The sequence below is a fragment of the Meriones unguiculatus genome, chromosome 17 (genome assembly GCF_030254825.1).
Source record: "Meriones unguiculatus strain TT.TT164.6M chromosome 17, Bangor_MerUng_6.1, whole genome shotgun sequence".
Taxonomy (NCBI): Eukaryota; Metazoa; Chordata; class Mammalia; order Rodentia; family Muridae; genus Meriones; species Meriones unguiculatus.
In genome coordinates this window covers 40,732,165-40,747,703 of record NC_083364.1, presented here as the reverse complement: position 1 = coordinate 40,747,703, position 15,539 = coordinate 40,732,165, and the positions used below count along the sequence as shown (strand labels likewise).

Genomic DNA, 15,539 nt, shown 5'->3' with positions numbered 1-15,539 from the left:
TTCCACAGAACACATATTTATTGAGTCAATAGAAAGCCCCAGACATTTCTGAATGCATTTCTACAAACATTCTGAGTTGCTTGACTATGAACAGTAAGCTCTCATTTCAATCACTATCCCCATACCACCAGAGAGTTTAAGGCTCTCAAGGAAACCATGCAAATCTATTCTCAATTATCGTGGCAGGCTTCGGTCTCACTTAGGTTCTGTTGGGTTCCTGGAATTGGGGGTAAAGTGGCTCTTGAGGGGCTCCCAGCACTTGTAGTAGTTCTCATCCAAACAGCTACAGGTCTTGAGTCCCCATTTGGTGACGGCCAAACTTAAGGAGGATTCAAACATAAATGCCTATAGGGCAATAAGATGGAGATGAGAAAAGAGAGGTAAGGTGACAATCAAGCATGTTGAATTAGATGCACAGAGCAGCTTTGGGTAAACAAACATTGGACTTAATTATGGTTATATGTACTGCCAAGATGAAGAGAGGAAAACCCAAGCTCTGGGTTCTGGATCTGGTCTTGCCGTGTATAAACAGATGAAGCTGTCTGCAAGGCTTCTATCTACTTAGGTCCTTGAGTTTCATTCTGTGGGATGGAACTGAGGAGGCAGAACTAGCATTGTCCACAGCTTTATGGAGGGATGGGACTGGTCAAGTAAAACTAGCATTGCCCACAGCTTTATGGAGGCAATATTATTTCCGAGGACAGATGTGAAAGGATCCTGGGATCTTCTTTTTGGAACCATCAATTGTAGTGATGTCCTTGCATGTGTTGAAAGCATCAGATTCAACACAGGACACACCAGGACCAAGTTCTCAGTGCAAAGGAGATTCATTTGCCTCAGAGGGACAAAGGGCAGAGAATAAGAAACAATGACAGAAGACAAGAGGAAATGGGAAAAGGAACAAGGGTGAAGGGGAAGGGATATTTGCCCCAGAGGGACAAAGCCTCTGGAGAGAGGAGATATGGTCCATAGACAAATGGCAGTTTGTAAAAGAAAATGGGGAAATCCCGTGTTAGGATGAATTGGTTAATTTTTATTGGGCATGTTAATGAGGTGAGTCAAAAGGGAGCTTTTGATAGCTGGGCTTCAATACTTTGGTAACTGGACCTTGATGGTCAGCCTCAGGAGGAGGAAGTGGCCAAATAAGGAAATAGACCTTCGTGGCCAGCTTTAGGAATATAGCTAGGAATTCAGCAAGGAGGAGAAAGGGAAGAGGTAAAACCTCTGGGTGCTGTGTCAGCCATGCTTGAGCCTGTTAGAGATCCTCATGTGTGACATACTCGCTTTTCACAAAGGAAGAAACAAAACTCAGAGCTGGGAGGTAGCTTGTCTAAGGTAGAGTGATGGCAGACATGAGGTCTTAGCTCATGTCTTTCGGAGCCTGACCAAGAGTTCAGCTCAGAGAAAGGAAAGGGCAGAAGGGAGAGGAAATGGTCTGTAAAGGGGCTGAGGCAGCGCGCCCCACTGTGTTCTGGATGTTTCTGGCAGAGCAGAAAGCTGAAAAATATCTGCATATCTCCAACATTTCAGCTTCCCATCAGTTGTTAATTTTTCTATATATAGAGAGCAAATGCTACAGCCATTATCATGGTTGTCTTCTGCTGGCTGCTTTGCTGTCAGGCTGAGCTGTGAAGGGTCACATGATGTTAACCACCTCGCTGGAATAAGGATAGAACAGACTGATCTGTGTCTAAGCTATGTGATGGGGAATGGTAAAGGAGACACAATGTTCGGTATAGGTAAAGTTTCTATTTACAAATATGTGTGTACGTCTGAGTATGTATGTGTACACGCACATGCCTGTGGAGGGTGTCCCCCAGATACTCTGGGGACCCCAGGTACGCAGTTCCCTATCATCCTAATCCCTTTCCCAGGACAGCTTGATCTCACCTGCAATCCAGGTCTTGGACATTACTCAAATTCTTACTGAGTGTAAAACCAGCCCTATGCCTCCCTATTGCTGCATGGAAGCGTGGCTTCCCAAACCCCATCTGGAGACCCAAGGGTTATTGATGAACAGCTGTGGGGTGTATCAATCAAGGGCAGTAGATTCCTGTAGATACTCCCAGGAGGGCCTAGAAATGGGTGACAAAGCGAAGGCGACTCCGTGTCCTTTCCTCCACAAAAGCAGCTCTGGCTTTGGACTTGAGACCAAAACCAGCAAAACCCCGCAGGCCATGTGGACAGCTAATGCTAGGGAGTTGACAAGTTGGGCTTTGAGTCAAGCAGGTCTGCATTACGGGTCTTAAACTCTGTAGCCGTGAAGCCGTCTGTTTTAAAATGCGGAGCAAGTTTGCACTGTGGTTTAGCATAAAATTATTTCTTGAGGCCCATTGAGTCTAGTTTTCGAAGAATGCAAAATAAATAAATAAATAAATAAAATAAAATAATCAAGTACCGCAGCCAACTGCAATCGCGTTCCACCCCAGTGTTTACAGCCTGACACAAGAAGAATACAAAACAGAGTCTAAATCCCATCAGCCTCATCCCATGCCAGAGGAGAACAAAGAAAAAAAAAAATTAAAAAGCAACTGACAGTAGTTACTCACAAGCCCCCAACTACGCAAAAGCTGCTTGACCCTCCTTGGCTTTAGGAACTGGAGGAAGGTGACATCCCGCCTCCTCTGCTCCTGTGGTCCTCAGGATGACTTCCCCCCAAACAGGGCTGCGTTTAGATACAGTGAGACCCTTCAAAGCACACCAATAATGTTCCCTTGCATTTGAAGTTATTCAGTGCGCCATAAGGTGTTATAACTCACAGATGTCCTTTGAGTTGGATAGTATACCCATTCTACAGATGGGGAAATAAAGCATGGAGGGCCTGCATAGGAACCGGGTTAGCACTGGAACCGGTCTGACTCCCGGTTCAAACCCTTTCTACACTGTCACGCCCGAAGTGTGGTGTATGCACAAGGCTGTAAGTGTTCATTCACACTTATAACGTACACACGTAGACACAAGACTCCCCCCCACCCCGCTCTACCACTGTGATGCTGGAGAGATAAAAAAACAAAAAACAAAACAAAACAAAAAACATAGCTGCCTTTTTTCTACAGAAGTTTGTGGAGCCCAGAGCCCTGAAGTATTAACTTGCTCACCATGGTGCCGTCAGCAATCCTCTCAGGTGCCAGTTTGGCCTTGCTGGCCTTCTCAAAGCATTCCACGTCAGGGCCGTGAGGGGTCATGGCACTGTGCAGGCTGCCTCCCCCTGGCAAGAATCCACCTTGCTTTGCCTCATAGTGACCTCGGATGAGTCCCATGAATTCACTCATGCAGTTTCCTGGGAAGGTTGAAGCAGTGTTATTGTTATTATCCAAGGCAAGACCTGTAAAAAACTATCAAGACCTTCCAGACGGTATTTCTTCTAGGCTTTCGGGTCTTGTATTTCAAAATTATCAGATAATTCCCTAAACCCCATGGTTTCATCACAATCTTGATTCCCAGTATAGAAAGTGAGGTGGTATGTGTGTGTCTATGTGCATGTATGTGTGTGTGTGTGTGTGTGTGTAAAGGTAATGATACAGGACAAAGTCCAGACTTACTGTCCATTGTCAAGTGATGGTCTGTGAGACAGATGATAGGTCTCTATAAAATACCATAAATATTCTTTACCATAACAGATAACTGAACCTGAACATGGCAGAATCCTATCCCCTGTTCTCCTGGAACCCTAAATCTGAACATTGGAAATAGTCCTTAGTTCTACTTCATACAGAAGACTTTTCCACACTGGGTTACTCACTGGGCTCTGCCTGCCCGCCTTAAATGAAAGGAAGTGCTCTGCAGAGCAACCTATCAAGTTATTGTATGTTTCTCAGTTTTTCTTATTTTTTTATATTAAATAGACATTTTTACATAGCCTTCAAGAGTCACATCGCATTTGACAAAGCCCACCATGCCCTCACTCTTTTGGTATTTTTTTTTCTTTCTGTTAAAATAAAGCTCTTTATCAACATAGAAATACCTTGTGAGCAAGAATTAAAGGGATCTGACACCGGGGTAAATTCAAGTACCTTTCCAACTGCGTCTATCCATTCATCTGTCTGTCTCCCTCCCACTCATTTTCCCACCCATGCACCTATCCACCCTTATTCAAAATATGTAATTAGACATTGTTCTAATTACTGTAGCCTACAGAGGAAGCAGGCTGCTTAAAGCTGCTTATCGTCGGTCCTGTGGAAAGATGGAGCGCGCAGAGCATGTGACGATGCAGCCATAGCCCTTGCAAAGGCAAACAGTTGACCGGCCAGTGCCGTGCCCTTTTTCCTCCCCTGTGGAATATGAGTAGGCTCTCTACTATTTCTGCAATCAACTGAACAGCCACCCCTTCCCGTCCCCAGCACAGCACCCTGCTCCAGGCCTTCCAAAGTGAACATGCCGTAACCCTGGGGAGAAAGTGAGGCTCAGATCACAGCCCCTCACACCTCTCACAAAGCAGATAAAGGAAAAGGCGTAAATGGAAGCCCTAAGAATCTGTATTTCAAGAACAGTTCTGCACATAGCTTCAGTCTACAGTCACGATTCTTCCTGAAGCACGTGTCGCCAGGGTCACCTTCACGGCTTAATTTTAAGAAGAAAGCAGGATGGGATTTGGTTTTGATCTGAATGTGAATTTAGTTGGCAACGAGTTTGGGGAAGGTATTCTGCATCACTTTCGGTATTTCAAAGGACAGTGGGAGGGTAGGCCTTGCCTTTCTGATTAAACCTGGATCTTATTGACTAAGGTGCATTAAAATGACTGGAGGCAATATTTCTACAGGAATCACTCCCCAGTTCCCCTAAAGTCACATCAAAGTAACAAAGATTTTGAGTATTGCTGAAGCAATATTTTTATATCTCCAATAAAACTAATTCCTAACCTGGGGTTCTGTGGGTTTTTTGTTTTTTTGTAAATCAGCTCAGGATATGATTTCTTTATGGGATGTTATTTGGGGACAAGTCATTAAAAACTTCATAGGAGGCATTTCCCAAGGCCCACTGTTTCAGGCAGTCTGCAGTACAAACAGAGGTAAGGAGTGGTTTGGGAGCCAGAGCACAGCCATGCGGCTGTTGTCCCTCTCCCTAGTGGAGACAAATCCTCCACCACTCTTCTCAACATAGTCTGGAGACCTTCTGGGTCAGAAACCTCTGGCTTCCAAGTTCAAAGTGCAGGCTCTGAGTTTGTACTTTAAAGCCAACGAAGCTTGAGAACAAACTTAAAAGAGAAAAGGCACTCTTGATGGCGACCTCCAAGGGCACACTGGCTGTCACCTGACTGTGAAGTGGCCCTCTTTCATCCTGGCAGCCTTACATCCCCACCCCCACAGATGCCTAGATTGCCCATTCAGTCCAGCCGTACATCATTAAGCTCTGGTACCTGGGAACTGTTACAGAGAGGAGCCTCATATAAACAGAAGGTTCTGTGGTTAACTATGGAAAATCATTTGTTTTCTAAAAATGTTCCAGCTGGAAATGCATGTTAGAGTCTTTCCAGAATTCTATGTGCAAAAAAACTGTAAGAATTTCCTGGAAGCCGAATTGTACCTTGGCCTTGTTTAATGTGCACAATTAAAAATGTCAACCTCATTAAATGCAGCTGCAGTGCACCTTATTCATCGTTGGTAATGTGTTCACTGACTGAATAAATATTTCTAGATGTGTATTATGTACAGGCCACAGCACTAGCTGCATCAATTAGCAGTCACATGTGTCTGCTTTGGCATCAGACAATCTGCAATTAAATCCTGACCCTGCCACTTAACTAACTGTGAGACCTTGAGAATTTCTTATTCCCCTGTGCCACTCTCATCTTCTGGAAAACAGAAAGGGAGATAATTGGTATTAGCTATCTCTTGCTGCTGTTCTCAGACCCAAATAAGTTAATACTTTTTTAAAAACTTACATTAGGGCCTTAGAAACTAGCAAACAATCATTAGTCATTAGTCATACTGATACAAATAAAATGAAAGTGGATTTGTCGGAATCGCCTTCTGTGCTGTGCCGGTGGCTGGGGGAGAAAAGCTATGGAATGGTCTTACCCACCAATGAATTCCACCAATTCTACCAACTCTACAACATTAACCTGTCAGCACAATGTGCCTATGTGTGCAGTAGTGGCATGACAGTCATAGGGTAACCACCTGCTCTCTAGATCTGAGGCCTGTGCCATTGAAGGGACCTTATGCTTGGTTTTGAAAATCTGGTCAAACCCCAAGGCTTCGGAGGTTATAGACTCAGTAAGGCAAACTATTACTGATGTTTAGCCACATGGACATGTTAAGCTTCCTTCTAAATGTCCATGCTCATTTCTTAGACAGAAGGTACTCTCAACCTTACTCAAAGAAGCTTCTCTTTACAGTGGACACTGGTGAATCATGGCTGCCCAAGATGCTGAGAATATGTGACAAATGAGAGTTCAGCCCTAAACAAGTTATATATTTATACTGTCCCCTCTAAAGCTCAGGGAATGTTGTGGAAAGACAAAATGAAATAACATAAAAGCTGGAAGATAGGAAGAAAGGCAGCAAACACCATCCCATGTACACAGCCAACATAGTTACGAACTCATAGTGGCTTTGGTTTCTTGTACAGGAACTGCATAGGAGGCTCTCTCAATGGTCAGTCATGGGTGGGAGAGGGGCTAGCCAGAACTCTCCCCTTCCTGTTGAACTATAGGTCACTGATATGGATTACAAGGAAATGAGCCAACTCTGTGATAGGCAGCCATTGTCTTCAGTTCTGTACCAACTGGTTTACCCGCCACACTCCAATGAATGGTTTCAATCACAAGGCCATAGAGAAGGTCTTGGTCAAACTCAGACGAACACAAACTAAATAAAAAGAAAGGAGTGTGGGAAAGAGATCAATAGAGACGAGGGTGGACGCAAAGGGGATGGGTGATGATGAGAAAGGGTGGGTGAGGACAATCAGAACGCACTATTTATGTATGTGTGTGTGTGCGGAATTGTCAAAGAATAAATTTAATTAATAAAACCTCCCTCTTCTAGAATAATCCACACTGTCTCTCAGTTTAGATTGTTATCTGCCTTGTTTTGCCAACATAATTAAAGAAGGAACATTTTACTTGGTCTTGAACCAGATTTAAGTTGTTTCTCCAAACAAATTCAAAATCACCACAACGTGCTACCCTTAAAAAAGATCTGAAATGTACTTTCTCCCTTCACACCCCACCACCCTGCCTGTCTCTCTTTAGGCTCAGGGGAACAGGAGCCAGTTCAGTTGCTGCAGACTCTTCAAGCCCAATAGCCACTGGGAGGCAGGACTCTAAACTCAAGGCAGGGTAGGGGGGTCCAAGAACAGCCTGGCCCTTGTCCCCAGTGCCTCCCTGCTTTTTGTTCTGGGGAAAGAGGGACTCACTGTGGTAATAAGGTGGTCTGAAGGTCTTATCTGCAACCCCCCAGCGAGGTGGGAAGATGACAAAGTCAGCAATGGCCACTCCGGGTCGCATGGACTTGGCAGTCAGCACTGTGAAAATAGAGGGGTCCTGCGGATACAACGAGGAGAGACTGAATGTAAGCCGGCATGGGAGGTGACCCAACAGGAGCAGCATGTCACCTGCACAGGAGGGTGTTCTCCAGTGACAGTTTCTGATGAAGTGACCCAGGTCAGGCTTAGATACTTGGGCTCTTAGATATTTGGTGCAGTCACTCATGTGACTGTCCCCTCATTGTAACTGAAGCAAAATACATTCCCACTTGATAAGAAGATTGGCAGCCGCATCTCTAAACCTGCAGAAGTCTATATTAGGGGTGCCCTATCGCCCTACGACTCTGAGAGCCAGACTGCCTGCTTGTTCTCCCAGGCTGAGTGGCAGGGAGCTTGTCTGCTGCTCAGAGAATGCTGGGAAACAAACAAAACAGTATCCACATCCTAGGGTAGAGGTAGGTTTGCTTCCTGGGAGGCAGAGCGTCAGGGTGGTGTCCACAGGCAGGAAACAGCTGACAGCTGCTGAAAAAGTCTGACTCTTGTTTGACTCTCAAGATTTCCGGTCCTGCATTTACGCTGTGGACTGTATTGGCGGTGCGGAGAGGGATATGTTGAAGGACAAGATTATGATTTCTCAAGAACTTTAGACTCCTAGATGAAAAAACCCAACAAACCCAAGATTCAATTTAATTGATACCAATGCTCACTTTGAGACTCGGTGCTGACATCTGGATAGTCAAAGATTGGGAATCTATTCTCTACTCCTTTAGCTTTAATGGGGGGGGGGGGGGAGGAGAAAGTAGCTACTTCTTTTTTCGAAATAACTCTGTTGAGTTTGTTTCTTGACAGTTTCATCCGTTTATATAGTGCTGTTCTGCTTGCAGCAACGGCTCTCCCTGCTGCCACCCGTTCTCACCTCCTCTGACAGGATCAGGGACAGCTTCAAAGACCTGTGGCCTGAGTTAAATCTTTAAAAGTGAATAAAGGAGAGGAAGAGGGGGGAAGGGTAGAAGAGAAAAGGAGAAGGGAGGGAGGATAGAAAGGCTGTGGAGATGCACAGAGGGTTTGTGAAGCAGGGGGAAGGTGAAAGCCCGCAGTGTATAGAGGAGAAGGGGGGGCAGGATGTGAACTGGAGATGGGAGCCCAGGGCCAGATGGGGGAGAGCATCAAATCCCACGCTTCAGGGCTCAGACCTAATCCTAAACCATGGGAAGCCCACAAAGGTTTTCTAATGCGGTGGTGGGATGATCAGATCTGAATTTGGGGGAGGGGGTGGGGGATGACTACCAAAGCAGTATAGAGAAGGCCAGACCTCTGTAAAGTCAAATGAAAAAAAAAAAAAAAAAAAAAAAAAAACAACATAAAACAAGACAAAACACAAAGCCAAAACCAAACAAGTCAACCCAACCCTTCTTGCTGGGAGAGTTAACAGTTTTGTTTTTGTTTTTGTGTTTTTTTCATCTGTCTTGGGAACGGTCTGAAACTATTAAAAGAAAAGAAAAGGTGGGAAGGCTCAAACAGAGCTTTACCAGGGTCTCAGGATGCTTCTTCGTGATGCTCTGGGCTTGGAATCTTGATTTTCTTTTCCCCTTTGGTTTTATTAAGATTCGCTGTTGTTCAGAAAGGTAGTTTTGTCCCCCAGAGATAAGCTGAATTGGCTCAGAGTAATCCTTCTATCCCTGATTCTCTGGCTTCTGCCCCAATTATCCCTAAGCTTGTGGGTTAAGTTAATCTATTATGAAGTATACTGCAAAATGAGCTTACCCTCAGGGTCTCAGAACTAGCACTTTATCAAGCATGCAGGCTCTTGGGAGCCTGTACCAGAGACCAGGGACCTATCTGTGGCCCCCTAATTGACTGAAAAATATGACCAGGTTCAAACATTAGGCTTTTTTTTTTTTTTAAACTCAAGCATTCAACCTCTGAGTAACTTTAGAAGAGGGCTGCCTTGCTCTTCACTGCAGCCACAAGCCCAGGCTGGTGAGCAGGTAGAAAGCCAGAGCAAACAGAGTATATGCCCCAGTGTGCAAGGCGCGGCCAGACCTCCAGACCTAGAAACGACCTTTCCTCCTGACTTCATTATTATCATTAGCACATTTTTCCTTTCCCAGCCATTAGAGTTGTGATTACTCTGAGGAAAAGTAAATTAGGTTGGGAATTTCTTCGCTTCCTCATTTGCCACATAGCATATTCCTTCCCCAAAGGACAAATGACCTTGTTGAGGCGTCGCAAGGATGACCTTGAAAACCTGAGATCTGTGAGCGCCACGGGGATACTGTGGATTTCTCCCATTTAAGGGTTGTCCCATGCCCAGGGTCCCTGCATGGTCCACACTTACCGCATGGTCAAAGGCCACTGCGTTGATGACCATGAAGTTCTCTAGGTTGTATTTGTAGGGGGTGTAGTTTCCATGCCAGGCCACGACATTGAATGGGGAGACATCCTAATCACAAAAACCAGGAGAGCACGCTCTTAGAATGCAACGTTTTTGTAGCCATGGTCTAAACAGTGCTCACCGACATAACCCTTGTTACTTGACATTGTTCTAAATTTAACTGTCATCCTTTGGCAAGAATGATAGCTCATAATCATTCTGCGGTTGCTTCACGGACCCTCCCCTAGGTCTTTGCTTCATCACTAACCCTCTTTCCCAGTTTGGAGGCCTCTACCACATGAGCAGCAAAAGCCCAGCACACTCAGCAAGCGGCGCCTTTTCAATTTTTAACATAACCGTGGGAATCTGTAGGTGCCAGCAATCCTCAAATGATTTGGGCTGCCCTCTGTTTCCTGGTGCAGCAGGCACTTGCTGTGCTGTTTGTCCAGGGTTTTGCAGACTAAAGGGACTTCTCACAGACACAGTGTCTGCAGGAGAATAATAATCTGGGGGACATACTTAAAATTCATGTAGATTCCTACTTCTGATTCTCTCCAGAGGCTATCGCTTTTGCCAGGTGAGAGTACTGAGCATTTTAAACAAACCCCTCTGAGGGTTTCTCATACCAATGGTCCCTGAACAACTTTCCAAAAATCCTGACCCAGAAAATATGAGGGTGGTATGTTGCTATTTGCTCCAGGACCTAAGTGGAAGTTTCAAACTGGTTTGCCTTTGCTGGTTGGCATGGTTTTTGGGTGCTATTCAAGGAAAGCAATGCATGCGAGGCAAATATAGATAGTAAATCAGACAAATTAGAAGATAAAGCAAATAATAGTAACTGAAGAGTTATTTGTGCACTTTCTATGATTAATCTGTTCTAAGATGATACACAGTATATTAAATAACAATGTATAGAAATAGCCTGCCATGATGACGCACACCTGTAATCCTCTTTCTTGGGAGGTAGAGGCAAGAAGATCAGGAATTCAAGGTTACTCTCAGCTACAAAGAAAGTTCAAGGCCAACCTGGGCTACATGAGCCCTTGTATCAAAAAAAAAAAAAAAATGAACAAAAAAACCCATATAGTATTGTAGCATAAATTATATATTATATTATCTTTTTCCATATGACAGTCTTACAGAAAGGACAGAATGTTGTCATGTCTTTTTTTTATTTTATTTATTCTTTCTGAGACAGGGTTTCTCTGTGTAGCCTTGGCTGCCATGGACTCCTTTCGTTGACCAGGCTGGCCTCAGACTCACAGAGAGCTTCCTCCCCGAGTACTGGGATTACAGGCTTGCTGCCACCATGCTCAGCTGTTGTCATGTCTTAAAATTAACTTTCTATTATTGCCTGTGATCTCATGTCTTGAGTTTATCAGGGCCTCTGGTACAACTGAAGCTAATTAACTAAATTCTTTTTGCTTTGAACCAACAATCAGTCACTTGTATTTGAAACAATGTGGTCACTGAAGACCATCAGTCTAGGTTGATGTTTGTGGTGTCTCATTTCCTTTTTGAGAACGTGTTAGGTGGTCTATACGTTATGTTTTCCATGTCATCTGTAGAGACCTATATATTGCCAAATTTCCATTGCTAGATAAGTAGAAAGTCCACAACCCCTCGAGTCAAACAGTTGGGGGTTTTAACGCTGGCTCTGCCACTTACTGGAACCAATAATGCATAGAAATAGCCTGCCATAATGACGCACACCTGTAATCCTCTTTCTTGGGAGGTAGAGGCAGGAAGGTCAGGAATTCAAGGTTACTCTCAGCTACAAAGAAAGTTCAAGGCCAACCTGGGTAGTACCTCAGTGGTGTGATAAAGACAAAAGGCTATATGCAATGTACCTGATGCTGACCTTGGCTATCAACTGGTACTTCATAACTGGCACATTCTCTCCCTGACTACTGACAATCTTACTGTACCTGTTTGGAAGCAAAGAGCTTGCCCTGGTATTTGTTAATCACAGTGTAGCCACCTGGCACTTGGCGATCTTCATACCAGGCAACAGGGATCAAGAAATCTCGAGGATTGGCCAGACCATTTGCTCCTAGAACACAGTAACCGGAACTCCATTTAGATACTTCCGAAGTCAAAGGAAAGGTGCCCACAAGCTGGGAAGACCTTCCCTGTCATGAGCCATTCCACAGATTACTTTCTTGGCCAAAATCCTTGCTGGATTCCCAGCCAGGGCTATGGCCAAGTGCTTGCCCAGCATACGTGAAGACCTAGGTTCAATCCCAAGCAGCACAGAATCTGCCGGAGCCCAGTCTGGTAGATTTGTGGGAAGATCCAAGAGTTTTGGTTGGAAAAAGAATATTTCCAAAGTCCTCATAAGCAGAGTCCTTTCCTAGGGTTGTAGAGGGATTATGGTTCTGAAAGGGTTAGACTAACTTTGTAACCTGTATGTCTTCTAAAGCCTATAGCTTTGAGTTTTAGGTTCAGGTTAAGCTAAAGCCTCTTAGTGCCTTTCCAGAGAATGGAGGAATGTGACCCTATCTGTGAGGACAGATATAAAAAAAAAGGCAAGCAAGCAATGACCTTCACTCAGCAAAAAAATGGACCAGACCTTTGTCTTTGAGATAGCATTTCTTAGCAACGAACCCAGACTTCTTCTGAGTAGCTTTTGACCTCCAGCCAAGAGCCCGCAGCCCCTAATCTTCAAGGATGAGCTACCTTAAATTGCAGCTGCATCCACACTTGGCAGGACTGGCCAAGCTTGAGCACCTAAGACTAACCAATTATCTTACTTGATAGCTTCCTCATCCAATCCTAAATTGCCAAAACTGCAACTTCAAATTTCCCGCAATTTTTCTTTTAAAAACCTAAAGGCCTTTGTCTCCGGGTGCCACTCTTTGCTGACCATCAGGGGTGACCCTATTGTGCAATGGTTAATAAACCTCTTGCTTTTGCAACAAGTCTTGGTCTGGGGGAGTTTCTGGGAAGGGCGCGATCTTGAACTCCTGAGCTGTGAGACCCCAGTTCATGTGCTTTTTATATGCATTACCTCATCACTAATCATGTACTGCAGGTAAGAAAGAAGGAAAGGAAGAGAGGGGAAGATCTAGAGAGCTGCCGATCTCTGTTCAAGGAAGCCCTGGGGACTCTCCAATACATCCTTAGACCTTGATCTCATGTTAAAAGGTTATAAGCTATTGTCCCAGGAAGGCCTCTGCCGGCTAGACAGAGCTCAAAAGCCAGGACTATTACGCTGCTGTCCAGCCTAAAAAAAAAAAAAAAACAACTCTGCCTGCCATTCAGGGAGGAAAAAATTAAGGACCTGGCTGCTTAGCTTTGTTCAGGAGTGAGTGTTCCCTTCAGAGAAAGGAAATAAATCAAAAGACAAAATATGAAAAAGCGTAAGTGCAAAAACATAATTTAACTTGGAGAGGAGAAGCCTGGGGAGTGTTTTATCATTTCCAGCTCCTGGGGTTACAAAAAAAAAAAAAAAAAAAATACCGAAACAAAACAAAAAGCCCCCAGCTGGTTAGTAAATTATATATATTTTCCAGAGGGTACACGCTCCACGGAACCTGGAGGCTCTGCAGCCTGCAGAGCAGCAGGAAGCTAAACCAAAGTGGGAAGAGTGGGTGGCGAACAGATGACAGACGGCCCACCATGGCTCCAGCTGCCTCTCTGCTGCCTCCCACCTTCCTCTGAATATTTGGATCCCCAGGGGAGTGACCAGAAGGCACATGCTGGCCTGTCCTTGTTGCTCTGAAAAGCTGTTGACAGGAAGGAAAGAACTGGCCCAAGATGAAACTGGGGGCCAATTCCTCCGGCTCTCTCTCCAAGAGAGGCCTGGGAACACTTGCTCCTAAGGCCTTTGCTTCCCTCCTGCATCTCCTGCCTTTAGCTCTTGGAAGGATATGGGTTGGGAGAACATGTCTGGAAGTTTTACTCTGTCTCCTTCATAGCATGGAGCAAGACGCTTGTTACCGTTCAGTGTGTGGCTTTTGTGACACGTCACTCAGAAGGAATGTGATGTTCAAAGGTCATGGGTCACCTGGTCCAGTCCATCTTTTCATGGGAATAGAGTCCAGGCCATTTTTACGGCTGGAAACACACGGCTCATCGACTTAAGGAAACATGATTCACAAAGCTTATTTCTCATCTGCATGCATGCATTTCGTTAAGCTGTTCCCTGTCCTCTTTACTTCTCTTTCACTTGCCATCAGCTACTAATGGACTCTCGGGGCTGCGGGAATGTAGCTCCGTTGATAAAGTGCTTGCCTAGCATTCTTGAAGCCCTGGGTCCAGCGCCCTGCATTGCGTGGGACTGGGCATTGTGGCGAATACCTATAATTTCAACACCCAGGAAGTTGAGGCAGTCGGCTTACAAACTTGGGGTCAATCTCATCTACATAGAGAGTTCAAGGTCAACCTTGACTGTAAAAAGACCTTGACTTAAAAGAAAAAAAGAATTTAATCAAGTCTCACGTCTCATCTTTGACAACACTATTTTTGTGATCTCCTTCTGCATCCCTTGTAATTTCTACATCTAACCAGAAACCCATTAAATTCCTTTATCATCATTTTTTCGGTCATGTTATGTCAGAGACACTAATAGATTGATTTGGGCCATTTTCTGTTATTCATGTATTTTTATAGGGAGCCACTGGGTCTAAGGAAGCTGTCTGGAGAGGAAAGTCAACGTTCAAGTGTGAGAGTGAAGAAGAGATGGAAGATGCGTCTCAGGCGAGTAAAGGTTTACCGATTGGTCCCAGGTCAGGTAACTCAAAGTGGACGCCATAGACCTCCAGGAGGTAGCCCCGGGTCTCCTCGAAGACATCGATGCTGAATCGCATTCCCCTCTGGAGGACAGAGACACACACGTGCCCTCATAAATCGCACACTTGCCATTATAGGCAGAAGTAAAGCGTTTCCAGCTGTGTTGTTCCGGGCGAGCAGATTAAAGATGGGTTCCAAAGAAAGATCTAATTCCTAATCATGCCCATAATTAATGTCTCGCTGGACCCAGAGAGAACGGCAGGCCCCCCTTGGCTGTTTTTGTGAATACCTTCACCATCTCCTGTGTCTGACATAGCCTTAAGCAGGCTATAGGCAAGGAAGTAATAAACACCCCTTGCTGGGTGTGTGCTATATTAGACAAAGCAGGCACCGAGCCTTCTGGGTAACGCTGACTCCTCCCCATTGCCCAGACATGACAGAGACATTTTAGTGTTAGAAATAGCAGCAGCTGAAACATCTGATTGCTCCCAAATTAGGGAGAGGGAGAGGGGCGAGGGGGCTCATTACCAACCTGAAGGACGCAGATCTCATTGGGTTGCACGAGCATCTTGCCAAATTCTGTGTAAATGAGAAGCTTCCCTTTCTGTGGAACTGGCAAAAAAAAAAAAAAAAAAGTGCAGTGTTCAACCTGTTCAAGAGAGAACCCAAGACTTCCGGGGCTGCATTTGATTGTCCTTGCAAATGAGGGGACCTTCAATGTGTCTTTGGGGGTATATTATATTCTGACAATATCAGTCAGCTATTGTACCGCCTAGAAGATTTTGAAAATTCTTCCAAATCTCAATTTTCTCCCCCTCTTCCCTTTTAGGAGAGCTTGTATACATACACTTATGTGAATTGACCCAAAAGGATCATAGAAATCCCACAGAAAAAAATCAGTCTTTTCTGACATTTCGGTGGGAGCTCTGGCATTTGCATGTCTGCTGACTACACATACTGATACCAACACCACCAAATGGCCTGGGAAGGCCAGAATAATCTCTCC

General features: G+C 44.8%; 1 protein-coding gene across 2 annotated transcripts in view; it reads right to left on the bottom strand.

Moving 5' to 3' along the window:
• The window catches only part of Hgd (homogentisate 1,2-dioxygenase), a 48,136-nt gene continuing 32,597 nt past the window's right edge, over nucleotides 1–15,539 (bottom strand). For both annotated transcript variants that reach the window (XM_060370369.1, XM_060370368.1), the window contains 7 exons: nucleotides 15,066–15,145; nucleotides 14,517–14,616; nucleotides 11,728–11,852; nucleotides 9,764–9,868; nucleotides 7,357–7,483; nucleotides 3,099–3,280; nucleotides 1–345 (listed from right to left, as the gene is read on the bottom strand). In XM_060370369.1, coding sequence (XP_060226352.1) covers nucleotides 196–345; nucleotides 3,099–3,280; nucleotides 7,357–7,483; nucleotides 9,764–9,868; nucleotides 11,728–11,852; nucleotides 14,517–14,616; nucleotides 15,066–15,145 — 869 coding nt within the window. In that variant the 3' untranslated portion in view covers nucleotides 1–195. The remainder of the gene's footprint in view (nucleotides 346–3,098; nucleotides 3,281–7,356; nucleotides 7,484–9,763; nucleotides 9,869–11,727; nucleotides 11,853–14,516; nucleotides 14,617–15,065; nucleotides 15,146–15,539) is intronic.